General features: G+C 35.5%; 3 protein-coding genes across 8 annotated transcripts; 2 read left to right on the top strand and 1 right to left on the bottom strand.

The window, feature by feature from the left end:
- The first annotated feature begins 1,344 nt into the window (after nucleotides 1-1,344).
- LOC105695746 (probable kinetochore protein nuf2) lies at nucleotides 1,345-3,809 on the top strand. 2 transcript variants are annotated; one of them, XR_001103662.2, is made up of 10 exons: nucleotides 1,345-1,568; nucleotides 1,639-1,819; nucleotides 1,892-2,039; nucleotides 2,115-2,323; nucleotides 2,405-2,551; nucleotides 2,632-2,867; nucleotides 2,946-3,137; nucleotides 3,213-3,375; nucleotides 3,446-3,579; nucleotides 3,673-3,809. XR_001103662.2 is itself a non-coding variant. In XM_012417620.2 (9 exons), the coding sequence occupies exons 2-9, from the start codon at nucleotides 1,664-1,666 to the stop codon at nucleotides 3,485-3,487; spliced, it is 1,293 nt and encodes a 430-aa protein (XP_012273043.1). In that variant the 5' UTR covers nucleotides 1,345-1,568; nucleotides 1,639-1,663; the 3' UTR covers nucleotides 3,488-3,809. The 2 variants fall into 2 exon arrangements, 1 of the variants encoding a protein (XP_012273043.1); XM_012417620.2 differs by having other exon boundaries at nucleotides 3,446-3,809.
- LOC105695745 (hyccin) lies at nucleotides 3,711-13,489 on the bottom strand. Of its 5 annotated transcripts, none has more exons than XM_012417618.2 (10): nucleotides 12,690-13,447; nucleotides 12,599-12,620; nucleotides 12,278-12,511; nucleotides 11,902-12,036; nucleotides 11,336-11,464; nucleotides 11,039-11,256; nucleotides 10,739-10,885; nucleotides 10,284-10,414; nucleotides 10,030-10,146; nucleotides 3,711-7,535 (listed from the first exon to the last, which is right to left on the bottom strand). In XM_012417618.2, exons 3-10 carry the CDS (start codon nucleotides 12,425-12,427, stop codon nucleotides 6,994-6,996), a joined length of 1,569 nt encoding a protein of 522 aa, XP_012273041.1. In that variant the 5' UTR covers nucleotides 12,428-12,511; nucleotides 12,599-12,620; nucleotides 12,690-13,447; the 3' UTR covers nucleotides 3,711-6,993. The 5 variants fall into 5 exon arrangements, with proteins under 5 accessions (XP_012273041.1, XP_012273042.1, XP_012273040.1 ...); XM_023435014.1 differs by adding an exon at nucleotides 8,625-9,138 and having other exon boundaries at nucleotides 7,439-7,535; nucleotides 11,336-11,461; nucleotides 12,599-13,489; XM_023435013.1 differs by adding an exon at nucleotides 8,625-9,138 and having other exon boundaries at nucleotides 7,439-7,535; nucleotides 12,599-13,488.
- On the top strand, nucleotides 13,485-15,125 carry LOC105695411 (the record flags this gene model as incomplete). The annotated part of the gene is made up of 2 exons (XM_012416949.1): nucleotides 13,485-14,393; nucleotides 14,807-15,125. Coding segments are annotated over exons 1-2 (1,228 nt in total), but the record flags the coding sequence as incomplete, so codon positions are not given.
- Between the last annotated feature and the right edge of the window lie 312 nt (nucleotides 15,126-15,437).

Genomic DNA, 15,437 nt, shown 5'->3' with positions numbered 1-15,437 from the left:
GTATCTAGAACAGCTAAACCAATTAAATGTTATTCAAATAACAGACATACTACTAAATAAGTATTTTTAATATAAATAAGCTGACAAGATGTTAGGTTTGAAATACTAAGCAATGAACAATCTAGAAGTTCTAGGGGTTATACAAGATCTTTAAAAACGAGATTTTACTTACGTTTTAATTAATAAAAGGTTTTGATATTGTCTATAATTTAAATAGGCTTTCAATGCAAAATCCTAGTTCTCAGAATCCTTTATGGGTAAGACCGACAAAGAAACAAATTCGCTTTAATCAAAATACAGTAATACAACATTCACTCAGTTTGCTCAGATTGACGGTTGCAACGGTTGCAACGGTTGCCACCACTAGCTTCACACTAATCGTTTAAATTTGTTTAAACTCGTTAGGCACAGAGATCTCTGTTAGGTATAAAACGTTGAGTATATCAGAAATGATCTCTGAGTATATTTACACATTCTGCCTTACACCGGTTTTATAAAGTCCGCGCACTTGTGCCCAGTTCCACAACTCGACTTAACCGGAATTAAAGTGGTTTTGGAGCAAGCATAAACCGCGTGTAAATCAGTTAAACTTCTGTTAATTCAAGCTGTAGAACCGAGTGATAGTAAACTGACGCTCATAGATGTAAGAACATATGAACAGAGCCCAAGCCAGAAGGGGAATGTTGAGTAAGTAAGGGGGGAACACTTAGGAACAATTGGAAGCCATATTGTTGTGCCAAAATCTTAGCTTCCTCTGATTAGCTGAGATTTAGTCGTCACTTTAATAGCGACTAAAGAACGGTGTGGGCTGTGAACAAATAAACTGTGAATTAAGTACAACGACTACGTCTCCATCGTGCCGAAATCCGAGATTTATTGAATCCGGATCCAATAAATCCGAATTTAAGGGTCGATCGAGACGCTCAGGATCAAATTTGTGTATTTATTATTACTATGCAAACATGCAATTTACTGGATCCGGATCCGATAAATCGCGGATTTTGAAGGACGATGGAAACATAGTCAATATGCCACTTGTAGCATAAAGAAGGTTAAAAATTATGTTCAGGAGTGGCAAAAGGTAATAAATTAGAGCAAATAGAAAATATGAAGCAGATGACCTACCAATCAGGAGGCTGAAAAATGAGCACAACAATATGGCTATCTTACCTCTCCCTTTCCAACCGGCTTCCCCCCCCTGGTCTAAGATAGGACTTTGGGCCCGTCATATATTCTTACGTCCATGCGAATGAGAGATCCTGATTGGATGCGGAGAAACAACGGAATAGAGGAACTTCCGCAGTACGTTCTTTGAAGCCAATCAAAATCTCATTCGCACTCCGTTGCTCGTCGCTGTTGCGGTAATGAAATATCGGCTTTCAGCCTTTTTAAATTTTGCTTCATGTCACCGTTAAAAGCGCCAAACGGTGCAATTGAATGTAATTAACAACGATTAATGTCTTAGAGTTATGACAATTATTTATCGGATTCATCATAAATAAGTGTGCTGAACATCTGATATTTCACCCGTAAATAATACTCGAAGTCATACATTTTAATTGCTTACGGTATGTGAAAGAAAAGTATTTGTTTTTTTATCGATATGAAAGTAGAATAATTCAAAAACCAATTTTTCAGGTTCTATTCAAGTTATTCCTTCAACATGGACGGGGATATCGAAAAAATTCTCGGGCTTCTTCTGGATGCAGGACTTCCTGCAACAATCACTGATGTGAGGAATCCTACTGCTGAATTTATACATAACTTATTTATTGCATTTCTTTTGAAACATGGATATGATGCCAATACGATATTAAAGGTAATATTTTGAAGTATTGAAGCAAATCTAAGGTTTAAAGGAGAGTTAACCGAACGTCAAATAATCTTATAGCCTACAATAAAACAATTCGAAGCTTCAGTCAATCCAGATTCATCATATTATCAAATAATCAGTTTTGTGAACTTGTATGTATCAATGAATGAGATATGTCAGAAGATATTTATAACAGATTTCTGCCTCACCGATATTACAAGCCCAGGTATTAAAAGTATACTTATTATATGTAAATACATTAATTCGTTCATTTTCATTTTTACATTATTTTCACTTTAAGGACCAAAAAGAGCACGTAGACAGGCAAAGTTTCTTTCAAACTTTATCCTGTACAAGAATAAAAAAGTGATTGAAATAGAAGATGAAATGAAAAAGCCATTTAATACCTATAAGATGTACAGTGATTTTATGAAAAATGAAGAACAAAATTATGAAAAAATCATGCAAAAGGAACATGAAATTCAAGAACTACTGAAAAAGAAGGAAAAGGTTTATATTATTGAGTTTTTCTGATAAATATGTTTCTAGTTTATGTTTGTTATACAATTGAGTTGTTTGTTTTACACTTAGCGTCAGAAATTAATTGAAAAGATACGTCAACAATTTAAAGTAAACACTGATAAAAACAATGAAATAGAAGAATTACAGAAGATAAAAGAACAGAGCAGACTAAAAACCAAAGAAGTGCTCGAGTCTTTGACAGAGAAAGCTAGACAGGTTGGTACGAATTTTTCTTACACTTTTATAGTTACATTAAGTGCCCTGCAATGGTAACATATACTTTGCCTTTTGTTTAGGGTAAAAAAAAGGTTGAAGAATACCAGGCAAAGATTATAGTTTCACCTGAAGAATACCAAGCTCGACTGGAAGATTTAAAGCAGGAACAGAAATGCATGGAAGAGTCGAGAACATCTATGTTTGAGACCATTGGACATAAAAAGCAACAGATCACAGAGTTAGAAAAGAGACATAACATTATTCAACAGGAATATGAGAAGTTAGGAGAATTAAAGGCAATTCGACAGAACTGGATGTAGGTTTCCAATATAACTTAACATGTATGTATTGAATATTTCTTGAGTGGAAATTAAATTTTTTATTCACTACCCAGAGAAGTACAGAAAACATTGAAAGAAACAAACATATTGACAGAAGAATTAATATCTACAAATCAAAAATTGGACCATACTAATTCATTGCGAAAACGTGAGTGCCAGGACTATACTGATAAAAAAGATAAACTGAATGCACAATGCAAGGAAAAATTATCTCCTTTGCATAAAATGTACCTACACCGCTCAAAGTATGTATAAGTATTGATTTCATCTGCAGAAATTCTTCGCCTGTATTACGAATTAATAAACACGTTTTCTCATAGTGAGAAGAAATCAGCTACACTATCACTGGAGGAAACCCGTGCTCATCTGCATAAGATGCACAAAGAAAAAGTTGAAATATGTGAAACCATAAAAAATATTACATGCGATATTTCTCGCTTTTTAAAAATGTGCCAAGAAGCTTACAATGAGGAAATCAGGCTGGTAAGTGGTCACTTGGCATTTCAATTTTATGTTCGTTTGCAGAAAAAAAATTTCTTTTTGGTTTTTGTAGGAGCAAAAAACTGAAGCCCCATGGTCACAATTTCCAAACTGATTTCACAAGAAAGAGCTTGTACCACCATAAGAAATTACTCTAAAGAAAATGTAATGAGGCATCAACTAATATTCTGCATAACAAAAAATTGGGTAAGGGTACATGATAATGTCTTGCCAGTGGAGAAATCATAAATATAGGTCATGGCTTCTGTTTCCCATGTAGTTTGTTTTTCTTTTTCACAGGCAATTTCAGTGAATTTCCCACAATTGGGCAACAGTTGTTTTAGAATAATTTATTGCTTAATGTTGTGTTAACAGTAGTTTTTTACATTCTCTTTACAATATATATATATTTTTAATAACATTATGTATACATATTATTGAGTAGTCCGTTTCATAATTCCAGCAACACAACTTTTGTTGAAATTGTCAACTTTATATCATTGATGGAACATTTGATCTTAGCAAATTGCAGAACTATAGAAAATGTAGTGTCATTGTGTTTTTTATCACAAATCGATTAAACAGAAATGTAAAAATAATATAGAATATATTCCATAATGAGATATTGGAGAATTTAATGAAAAGCAATTAACCTTAACAAGAATATTTAATACTCTATATATTTTTTACGTTTTTACATTAATGATGAAATATGTTACAATGACTTAATGAATGTATAATCGAGTAAAATGATTAAATGGAAATAATGGAATGACTGTGGCTTCAAAATTATAAATTAGAACCTGTTACGTACCTTTAAAGGATAACTTTGTTCAGTGTAACTTTATTTAACTAATACTATTCTTGTAATACGCATTAATTTAATAATAAACACAAAGTGCAGCCATTACCTTTACGATCTTATTGCACATTATTTATTTTTTAATTATAAATAAATAGATGAAAAGGTACTGTATGGGTCGTTTTAAAAATTGCGATTGGTATTCATTGTTGGAATAGAATATAAATCAAACTTGTAAAGCGTTAGCAATCCAGTGACTAATTTAATTTTGGGAACTGTTACTTTCAAATTATTCATAGCAAACAAATTATCAATGAGATTGAAGTGAGTGATTGTGGTAAGGAAAATGATCTATTTATTATTTGTTTACTTAACTTATGCTGAGCTTTCAAATATTTGTTTTATTAATTTTCCCAATTAAATATTTGTATATATTAAAAGTAAGATAAATTATAATTAATTATAAAAAGCGCCACCAATCTAAACTATAAATAATAAAAGATCATTCAAAAATTAACATCAGTAAAACTCTTATTTGAGATCATTCAAAGACTATCGGCGTTATTAACATTCTAGGTTTTGAGAAAGATAAAAGAATTGATTAAACTGTAAAGTATAAAAGATATAATAAATAATTATCGCCGGCACACAACGTAGACACTACTAACGATTATTCACTTCATTTTCATTGTTGTTCCATTTTATATACATATTGACAATTTGAACAATTAACATCCATTGGCAATCGATATTTATAATTAAGGGAGAGAATGTACAACATTCATGTAAAGGTGTATATGGATTATTCTAATAGTAGTAAAGGGTATACGAGCACCTGGTCTCTAAAATCAATTAGTCCATAAAAATGAAAAAAGAAACATATAAAAGTTAACTTATAAACTAATCTATTTAACATTAATCGTTGATATTTTTCTATTGATTTAAACGTAAAACTCTAAGATCGCGTGAGTCTCGAGTATGGGGATAATTTCAATGTACACAGTTACTTGCCGTTATTCAGTAGTATGATCTAGATTACTCAACTATTAGTAGTTTTCCAAAAATCACCTTCAAACGTCTACATTCTTTAGTATAGGTACTCACACATATGGATATACTTATTTGTCATTTAACATCATATGACATTCTGGAGAATAAGTATCGGATTGCTTTCGATAGGTTCAGAACTATTATTATAATATATATGTATGTACATATTCCTGTATTCTCTAAATTTATACTATTTTTCTCATTGATATTGTTGTCCACACAGAAAGTACTGTTAAATAATCCATTACTTTAACGAGAAAATTACCAGTATCCATCACTGTGATTTCCTTGTATCATTCATTAGTTTCCAGCCGAGTAGCGTTTAAGAAATGCACTTCAATCTCTGACCGAATCAAGTGATTCATTGTTATTGTAAGCTGTAATGTTTCAGTGGTTTGTTTTTGAAATGTAAAAGTCATTGAGTACTCGTGTTTGCGAAAAACAGTTGTCTCAAAGTTGTCTAAACTACATCGGATGGCAGTGATTTTGCAGAGAAGTCAAATCTCGACAATTCGAGCAGTTTAAAACTGACGAATTTACTCTGCGTCTCAAGAACATTTGAATTGGTCAAGTTAAATACAGTGATTGATGTAGTGCTTCTGTTGCACTTTTGTGATTTTTGTTTGACAGAAGGTAAACAGAAGTCTAGATTGAAAGCTTCAAATCGTTTGTACGATGAGAAATTGTTAATGGCAACACTAAAGATATAAAGAAAAATTCTTCAGAGAAATTTACATGTATTATTTCAAAAAGTTTTCCATAATAATGAAAAGTAGGTACTTTCAATTATTGGACGCTTTCTGATAAATGTTTCTTATACAAATACTGTGCTGCTTCATAGTTATTTCACAATCGAAAATATTTCTAGCACTTAAGTATTTTTTAACAATTTCTCATCGACGTATATCTTCACATTGTTTGAGTAATTGGTACAAGAACTGATTAACTTAATTCCAAATCGCAATGCATATTGCCAGAGAAATTATATCTTTAAATTCGTACAATTCCTTAAAAGTGTTATTTGAACTTGAAACCAGCCTTAAAAGTTATCACTAATACATGTAGTTGTTTCAAACGTATAATCCTTTTGAAAAGGAATTTTCTAATCCTTAAGGCGAATGACGATTTCAATGATCCTGCTTAATCTCTGACGAGACATCATTTGCTTGATCTTTTATGTCACAAAGAGACAAGAAACCAAATCCTGTATCAAAGTCACGAGAGATTCACTCTCGCATGCTCGTATAACATTTTCTTTAATATTATCCATTATTAATGACATTTAATGTCGGAATTATCCTACTAGTTTCTAGAAGTGCTATATTGGATTCCATGGGTCCAGTGTTAACTTCTTAACGTTGTTATTTCTGATTGTTAATATATTTGTTTACTAATTCCCAGACTCTTCTAGAAAGTATCTACCTTCTGCTTATATTCTTGAACCATGTTTCAGTGCAACATTCTCTTCATCTTCCTTCGATATCAGCTAAGTTTCCTCTGTTTACTCAGTGGTACCATTACTATCAACATGTTTGAGGGCTATTATCCTTAATATTTGTAAATACTAGTTACAGCAAGTCCCACAATGAACCTGAAGTTCAGGTACTTGGGATTTAGCAGCTCCTCATTGATATATTTACGGTAAGATATAATTGTGTTATTACCGTTTTGCTCTAACCCAGATTTGATCGAAGAATTAACGGTTCTTCATTTTTTTTTTTATTAAATCTTACTATTTTCTCAGCTCCATTCTGTCAAGCAATACTAAATCAAACCGAGCTAACCTGCACCGATGACGTCATAGGTTCTGACTCACCGTGTGATCGCATATTGATACTTTGATCCATGCCAATATTATCAATGACATCTGATGTCAAGGCCAATCTTTCAACTTCCATAAGGGGCACATTTGCTTCTGAGGAGCTAGTATTGCCCTCGTTGATAGTTTTCTTCCTAATGGCTAATCCATTCCCACTGCCATCGATTTCTTGAGGCTCACCATTAAGCACCGACTTGCTGCCCTTGATATTCTCCTTTGACGACGTTTGCGAGGTCATTTTCTTCTCTTTGTCACCCGTACTCACGTAACCATTTTTGGTTGATTTGGTCTCCTTTTCTTTTGGTTTTTTCCCGAGGCCAGGGAAGCTTCCCATTTTGGAACTGGACTTTTCTGATTTCTGATCTTTGGATTGGCGGGTTGATCCCATCCTGGTTGTTTCCTCAGTCTCATATTCCTCAGTTATGGACACTAGATTACCCTTGCCATCTCCAGCATCTGCATCATCCTTCACCACTTGGATCGGAATGTCATCTGTACAGAAAAAAAAAAAGAGCGTATATGAGTCGAAAGTACTTCTACTAATTTGTAAATTAACTGTTTGACCAGATCACGGTTCTAAACTGAAAGTAATCTGGAAATAGAATATTTCTTTTTTTTTTTACATTGCCTACATCCGCCCCTAAAAGTTACTACAATTCCCCTGACCATTAAACAAAGTTAAGAATTCAAGTCTTAGATCGGAAAAAAGAAACCTCAACAAAATCACCGTCGTCAAGTAAATTACTGATGTGATTGTTCAAACAATATCACTTATGTTAAAACGTCTCTTTGCACAGTATCAAGAAGTTCTCGTCAAAATTCTTAACGCTATCACTGATACGATTAACGGTTATAGTACATATTTTAAGACGCAATAGTGTGACGAAGGTGCACGTATCACAAAGAATCGTTTAAAATTCAACTGTGATCGAAGCGATTTGAGTGGTGTGTACTCGTCTGTCTAATAATACTTATAGAACGAGCAGATGCGTGCTAGCTTGTTAGGTATTCAAATACTTGATTAATTTCGATGACCCTCTAAGAGACAGGTACATCCACGTGCGTTCATTCTATAGACATGCACTCTTCAAGTTACAACGCAGTATTCGCGTGTGCTTTACTCGTGGCGGTGTATCTGAAACGAAGCCATGACATTCGTAATTTTACACGAGTCCGAATTAGCTGAATCTAAATCTCGCATCTGTGAAGGTTGACTTCCAGCAGCATACGTACAAACACAAGATATCTTATAATAAAACATTGGAACATGACCAAGAGAGAGAATCAGTTTTCATAAATAACGTTAAGTCTCGCGATTAAATACCGAACACATTCTGGAGGTGATTTCAGAGCAACAATTCTGTGCATATGAGCCATTCATGCTACCCGACGAACACGTGAAACATAAAGCCCACCTTCATTGTGCCAGTGATCCGTTGAAAAATGGTGAAGAAGAATCAGTGTTTATAAGCGACCTCTCTATTTGCAAGCACATAACAGATTCTTGAGGCAATATGGAGCAATGATTCTGTGAACATGACTCCATGTTGCCATGTAGTCGTGTCAAGTGATCATGAGTACCAGGTATCAGCGGTCATTGTAGAAGAAGCACGATGACCGGTCTGTCTACCAGCTGGAATGTAAGGATCATCCGAAGGTTCTATGATAGCTTCTCCGAGAGCACGCTCTTCCAGGAGTCTGTACAACCGAGCCCCTGCACTGGACCTGTTTTCTTCCATCGACTCGTTGCCTTCTTTAGAGCCTCTGCGAGGTCTTCGACGTACTTCTTCTAGAATATTCCCAGAGCAATCGGTGGAGGTTTTCTTTGACTGATCCCTGCTTCTCTTTGGCGAGGACCTCATCGGAGAACCCTGAATGCTAGTGGTGCTCTCTCGTCGCGAACTCTCCTTGGAAGAGGGAGACGACCTGGCGGCTTCCTCCTCGTCCACGGTTCCCCTAAGCGATGGCTTCCAGCTTCTCCAGCCTCGCTGTTTGACAGCTGTCGTACTTGTCGTCTGGTTCTCGGACTCATGTTCCTGCTGATGGGCACTTCTTGGTGTCTCCACCGAGTCAAACAGTGCTTCGTCTAGGTCGTCTAATGACACATATGCACGGATGTGGATAATATCCTCTAAATTCGCCTTTCATCGAGCCCTGTTAAGCCTGAGATCAACCTAACCTCTCGTGGCCCAACAACTGTAGTGCAATTGTAATGGCGCTGTACTTGAATGTTTCGACGTAGGTTAGTAACAATTGTTTGGTTTAATAAGTTCAATACACTTAAAAAAGATTTTGGACGGAAAGTTAGAAGTATTGCGAAAAAGGAGAATAGCTGCTTAAGCTTAACAAAGTGCTGTAGAATCTGAATTTAATTCAGTCCACAGTCACTTTTAAAGTGCTTGTTCAGCCTAATATGGAACATTTCTTTGAATAATGAATATCAGATTTTGGAGATATTTTGTAACTCTTGCTTTCTATATTATTTATAAAAAAAAGGAACAATTTTTTGTCTTCTATAAGGCCCCTGCTTAAAACGCTTTCAACACCTGTTAATAAAATCTGTAGATGCAAAACTAAATTACATGTAATTAAAGGAACAATTGGGACACATACATTCTAAAGAATATCTTTTAATTAATAGATATTCCTAATATTAATCATGCCAGTAAGAGGTCTGTTTGTTTACATGTCAAAATTTATATTTCGAAATATCCTGACTTATTTGAATCTGACACTGGTTGACACTAGTTCTGAAATTTCAAATTGTAAACTAACAGACCTGATCAATCTACATTTGAACATATATGTATGTGTATGTATCAATGCACACTTTTCCCAAAAAAAGAATACAGGTGTTTAGAAAGATACCATTATAAATAAAATGATCAATGTGTATAATTCATAAAGGTTCTACCATTCAACGTTCCACTATACTAAAATGTTATTACATACACAGAATGTAAATGCCTTGCGCTTATTAATTTACCTGGTAACTTTTTGGTCCTGAATGATGCATTGGTAATCATGGATTTGGACACTGGTGCCCCACCAGTAGCAGGTGATAATGCGACACCTACTCCCATTGAACTGTCACCTGTTATTCCTATGAAAACATTAAAATTATAAGATATATTCCTAAAAAATCAGTTTGGCCAATAAATATATTTTCATACTTTTTAACTAACACCATATAATAAAGATAAAAGTACCGTGTTTATTTAACAATACATGTATAGTTACCTGATGGACCAGAACTACTGGAATTACGTATCGCATTTGTCACTAACATCACATCTGGGTATCCTTCATAGCAAGCTCGGTTATGAACGTCCTCCACAGCTTGTCCCGCTATGTACCAACAGTCATTGTACCTACCAAACAATAATGATTCTGATTGTTGTTTATTTGTTATAAAATATGGCAAACTTACACTGAGTTTTGACAGCACTTGGTCCTCCCTTTATTAAATTTATACTTACGTAGAACAAATTTACATTTGAGCTTGTACTCATGCTTTATTACTACTTGAATTTGTTTTCTTAACCTGCAGTTCACTTACAATTTTTTAATATCATATGTATTCTATCAAATAAATTTATAAGTGTAACATAAAAATAATTATATATAAAAAATCAATTGTATTACATGCCTAATATTTCTACAAAAACTGTAATGTTATATAATGGAGTACTTACATTGCAAAGTATACCGCGTGAAGAAACTCTAGAAGAAATTGACTCGATACAGGTATACGAGGTAGAAGTCTAGGTACAAAGCTAGACTCACTGCCATAAGATGATCGTTGATGATGACCTGGTTTCATGAATCCTTGAGTGACGAGTCTACGACAAAACTAGGCAATTACTTAACAATGTGTAATTATGCATGCAGATGGTATTTACATGCATTTTGAACTTGGAAAATATTGAAGATTTTAAAAAAATAATTAAAATTAATTGCAAGGTGTTTTAAAATTTGTATAGCATTAAACTAACTTTGTTGCAACTCTGCATAATTGCTCCAGGGCAGACTTTGGTATGAAACCAAGTTGTTGATTGTAAATAAAGAGTAGTCCAGTCATAACTTTTAATCGGTTCTGAGCATTAAGAATTTCCACCTGTTGTACAGGCCCCCAGCAGACAAGTTTTGAATTGCATTCTTCGAAACGTCGAACTGCGCTCTCTGTTAATGACGCTGGCGCCAAACTCATTGGCTGTATAACATATCATAGTAACATTTCTCATGAGTATTTTATATTCTTTTTTTTCTTGTGCATGTTATTATAAACTAACCTCGTGATAAACCGATGACATAGCAAGAGACGGTAGTCTGAAAGAAACTACCTTTGGTTGTCCGGATTTGTCCACAACTTCCAAATTATATAATCCTATGAGAAGCGTTTCCACCGTGCGACAGTTCTGCTGACAGATATCATATTGAAATCATTAATTAGTTTTAACTAAAAAAAAAAAATTATAACTTTGGTCCAAATAATTAATTTAAAACATGATAGCACTCAAGTTTTGTTATGACCCTCATTCGTATGGCAATTTCTTTAATCAAGGTATAAGACATCCTCATTGAAACATGTACTTGGAAGCACGGATATGCAAACTCTCTACAATTAGTAAATTGATGCCTCAAGCAATCACTCATATCAGCTTCTGTCGTGCAAATTGCACACTGAGAATATTGCATAACACAATATATACCATTTAATGACTCACACTGTTATTGTATCTAATAATGATAAATGACGAAATAGATGTCATTAAGTCTGAATAAAAGGAGGTCTACTATCAGAATGATATTAAATAAGAGAACCATTACCTCTTCTATACATGTTTTTTTTACTTACCTTGATATCACCATGAGCAATAGCATTTAAATAAATATATATTAGTGTTGGCAGAAATTGCAGAGTAAATCTCTGCAGTTCCAACTCTCGTGACCGATAAAAGCTAAATAACTGATTGCAAACAGTATCAATTAGCTGAAAATAAAATAGAATATTATAACTAACAGAATAGAATTTGCTTTCTATTTATTATATAACTATAATAATGATTTATCAGTTTCATTTTTTAGATACTCTACTCATCGAAGATATTAACCAGTTAGCTGTGTTTGACGAGTATACTCATCAGGAAAACACACGTTTCAAATAGGTCGATACAGTTAACTGGTTAATTGATACAAATAATCATTATTAGAGCTTTAAAATCGAAGTGTACCTGACTATACTTGCTCCGCTCTTCTAAGAGTACATAGAGTGCTCTGACTATCTCATTGTCTTCAGACAGTGTACTGGCAAATGTGTGAAGCTCAGAAGGCGACAGATCTGCACAATCGGCGAGCCACTCCATTACAAGGCTCTCCGTCATGATCTTCGATACCTTGTAGTTCGTCAATACATTTAAATTCAATCTAAGTACAGCTATCTTCCCTTTAATTTCCACCAGGTTTTACTGCAATAAAGACATTTATCGTGATAGAAAAAACCTTGCTATAAAAATTTGTGCTGTCTTGAAAGAAAATAGTCATGACTGATTTACCTGTTGCCCTCGCAATGCGCATCTAGGAAAATAAGGAAATCAGTGATGCCAAACGTCATTACTACTCGTTTCTGTCACGCATAGCACGCACCTTGAATGCAAACCAACAGCAACCGCATATTTAACATCTATCAAGGAGCGAAATCCACACGAACCACTACAAAGCACCACCGAATCCAACGAATTGAAACGAGTCAAGTCTATTCGAGACAGAGCAAGTCAGAGCATCGATCGTGTTATCAGTCGGAAACCTAGATGGATAATTACTGCTTCGAATTGGAACGGTTGTCAGTTATATTCGTAAAAGCAATGAATTAAGATGGATTCTAGAGTGAAATAGTATATATCTTCAAGCTGGATTCTCATTGTGGGATCCTCCTCCGCTTGCGCCTCGTAGAATCTTTAAGCCGATATTCATTCTTACGACGGCATTATGCGACGAAGCGAACAAGAGGTTCCGACCATCGTGAGTGCGTGAGCCGCCAGCGGCGACTGTTAGATGACACCGCCATAGTGAGTGCTGTGGCGTCAGCACCTAGGACAACGGTACCGCATACACGGTTCAGGCAAACGCCGCAAGCGGCGCTCCGATAGGACAACGTGCAAATACACCTTAGTCCGCCGTGTAGATATATAAGTAGTAAAAAAAGTAAAAAGTCTAACGACGGAATTACCGCCAAAAATGTGTGCTCTATCAAAGCTGTAATAAAAGAAAGTTTATGTACGCCAAATGGGTTTAATAATAAGTATTGTGATAACGTCCATAGTGTTTTATTCATCATTAACGGAATAAATGATAGACGAGTGAGTCGGGTAAAAATAGTGCTAACACGCATGTGGCCGAACGCGCCATAACTGGTGACCCCGACGTGATCATCCAAAAAGGATGAGAAAAAAGAAGACGACTCGTTCGTCAGATACGCCTAATACGTCGATCGACGGAAACAAAGACAATGAGGATAACCCCATAATTGAAGGCGACGAAGAAGATATTCAACAGGAAGCCCAAGCTAGGTTCCAAAATAAGGAGAAAATGCCCGAAACACCTTCCACGCTGAAGCTAAAATTGCCGCCATTTTGGAAGGAGAGCCCAAAATTATGGTTCGTACAAATAGAAGCAGCATTCGATATTTATGCTGTTACAGCGGACGACGTTAAGTTCAGGTATGCCATTTTACATCTGGACACGTCCATATTACCTCTGGTGTCGGATATTATAGAATTCCCACCAGAAAAGAATAAATATGAAGCATTAAAGGAACGCATAATACAGTCATTAGACGAAACAAGTGAAACAAAACTTCGGAAGCTTCTCCGAGGACAATCCATAGGTAACGAAAAGCCATCGGTCTATTTACAAAAACTAAAAAACTTATCCGGAGGACAATGTGGCGATTCAGTCCTAAAAACATTGTTTCTCGAACAGTTACCAGAACATTCTAGATCCATTTTAGCAATCTCCGAGGTGACAGACCTCAACAAATTAGCAAACTTGGCCGACAAAATGGACGAAATGATAAAGCCAGTTATAAACGAAACTGCGAGTACTTCGCAAACTACAGAGCCACACGTCTCCGAAATAGATTTCAAAATAATTGAATTAACTAAAGCTGTAGAATCTTTAACACAACAGTTTCAGCGTTCCAGAAGTCGCAGTCGAAGCGACCGCCAAGGAAAATGGCACAACCCTCAACAAAATAATAATCATAGAACCAATACTTCACAAAATGGTCTATGTTACTACCATTATAAATTCGGAGACAAGTTCTACAAATGCAATAAACCTTGTTCATGGGTTAACCCGCCTCCTCGAAGGGAGTCGGAAAACTAACGACCCGACCTCACCGCCAGACGTGTGAGGGCGGAATGCCAAATAAAAAGCGTCTGATTATTACCGACAGGAAAACGGGTGCAAAATACCTGGTTGATACAGGGGCAGATGTATCCGTCCTCCCAAAAAACCTAAGCAAATCAAAACTACTACCCTCGCCTTTTAAACTTTATGCAGCCAATGGCACTCCAATTAACACTTACGGCGAGAGGTCCATTTCAGTAGATCTAGGCCTGCACAGGGAATTTTCATGGACATTCCTAGTAGCAGATGTCTCAAAAGCCATTTTAGGAGCTGATTTTCTCCAATATTATAAACTATTAGTAGACCTAGCAAACCAAAGGTTATTAGACGGAACTACAACCCTATACTCACAGGGACAAGCCGTCAATACCAAAGAACCTACTATTTTCACCTTAGATGTGAAATCTAAATCATATAAAATCCTCAGGGAATTCGTCGACGTGACGAAACCAACACCAAAAAAAGAAGGAATACATCAAGTCCAACATCATATAACCGTTAAAGGAGCCCCGATAGCGGAGAAAACACGCCGCCTCCCGCCATTTAAATACAAAGCAGCCAAACAGGCAATTGAAGAAATGATGAAAGAAGGAATCTATCAACCTTCATCCAGCAACTGGGCTTCACCCATCCATCTAGTTCCAAAACAGGAAGGAGGATGGAGATTATGCGGTGATTATAGAAAACTAAATGCAATCACGGTTCCGGATCGATATCCGTTACCCCACATACATGATTTTTCATACATGCTCCAAGGATGCAAAATATTTACTAAGCTCGACTTAAAGAGAGCATTTCATCCAGTTTCAATGGCCGCAGAGGACCAATCAAAAACAGCAATAATAACTCCGTTCGGATTATACGAATTTAAAGTAATGCCATTCGGATTATGCAATGCTGCACAAACATTTCAGCGTCTAATCGACACAGCACTTAGAGGACTAAACTTTTGTCACGCATATATCGATGACATTCTTATAGCTT

The sequence above is a fragment of the Orussus abietinus genome, unplaced genomic scaffold (assembly GCF_000612105.2).
Source record: "Orussus abietinus isolate OABI.00-Male unplaced genomic scaffold, Oabi_2.0 scaffold33, whole genome shotgun sequence".
Classification (NCBI taxonomy): Eukaryota; Metazoa; Arthropoda; class Insecta; order Hymenoptera; family Orussidae; genus Orussus; species Orussus abietinus.
This window is presented reverse-complemented; position numbering and strand designations above follow the sequence as displayed.

Bases quoted from the DNA above. Each gene is read 5' to 3' on its own strand.
- LOC105695745 (XM_012417618.2), bottom strand. From the start codon at position 12,427: ATGACGGAGAGCCTTGTAATGGAGTGGCTCGCCGATTGTGCAGATCTG. The intron at 10,415-10,738 runs GTAAGTACTCCA...ATTGTTTGGTAG, and splicing joins CACGCGGTATACTTTGCAAT to GTACAATGACTGTTGGTACA. The intron at 7,536-10,029 runs GTAAATTAATAA...TTTTCTGTACAG, and splicing joins CAGGACCAAAAAGTTACCAG to ATGACATTCCGATCCAAGTG.
- LOC105695746 (XM_012417620.2), top strand. From the start codon at position 1,664: ATGGACGGGGATATCGAAAAAATTCTCGGGCTTCTTCTGGATGCAGGA. The intron at 1,820-1,891 runs GTAATATTTTGA...ATAATCTTATAG, and splicing joins ATGCCAATACGATATTAAAG to CCTACAATAAAACAATTCGA. The intron at 3,376-3,445 runs GTAAGTGGTCAC...TGGTTTTTGTAG, and splicing joins ACAATGAGGAAATCAGGCTG to GAGCAAAAAACTGAAGCCCC.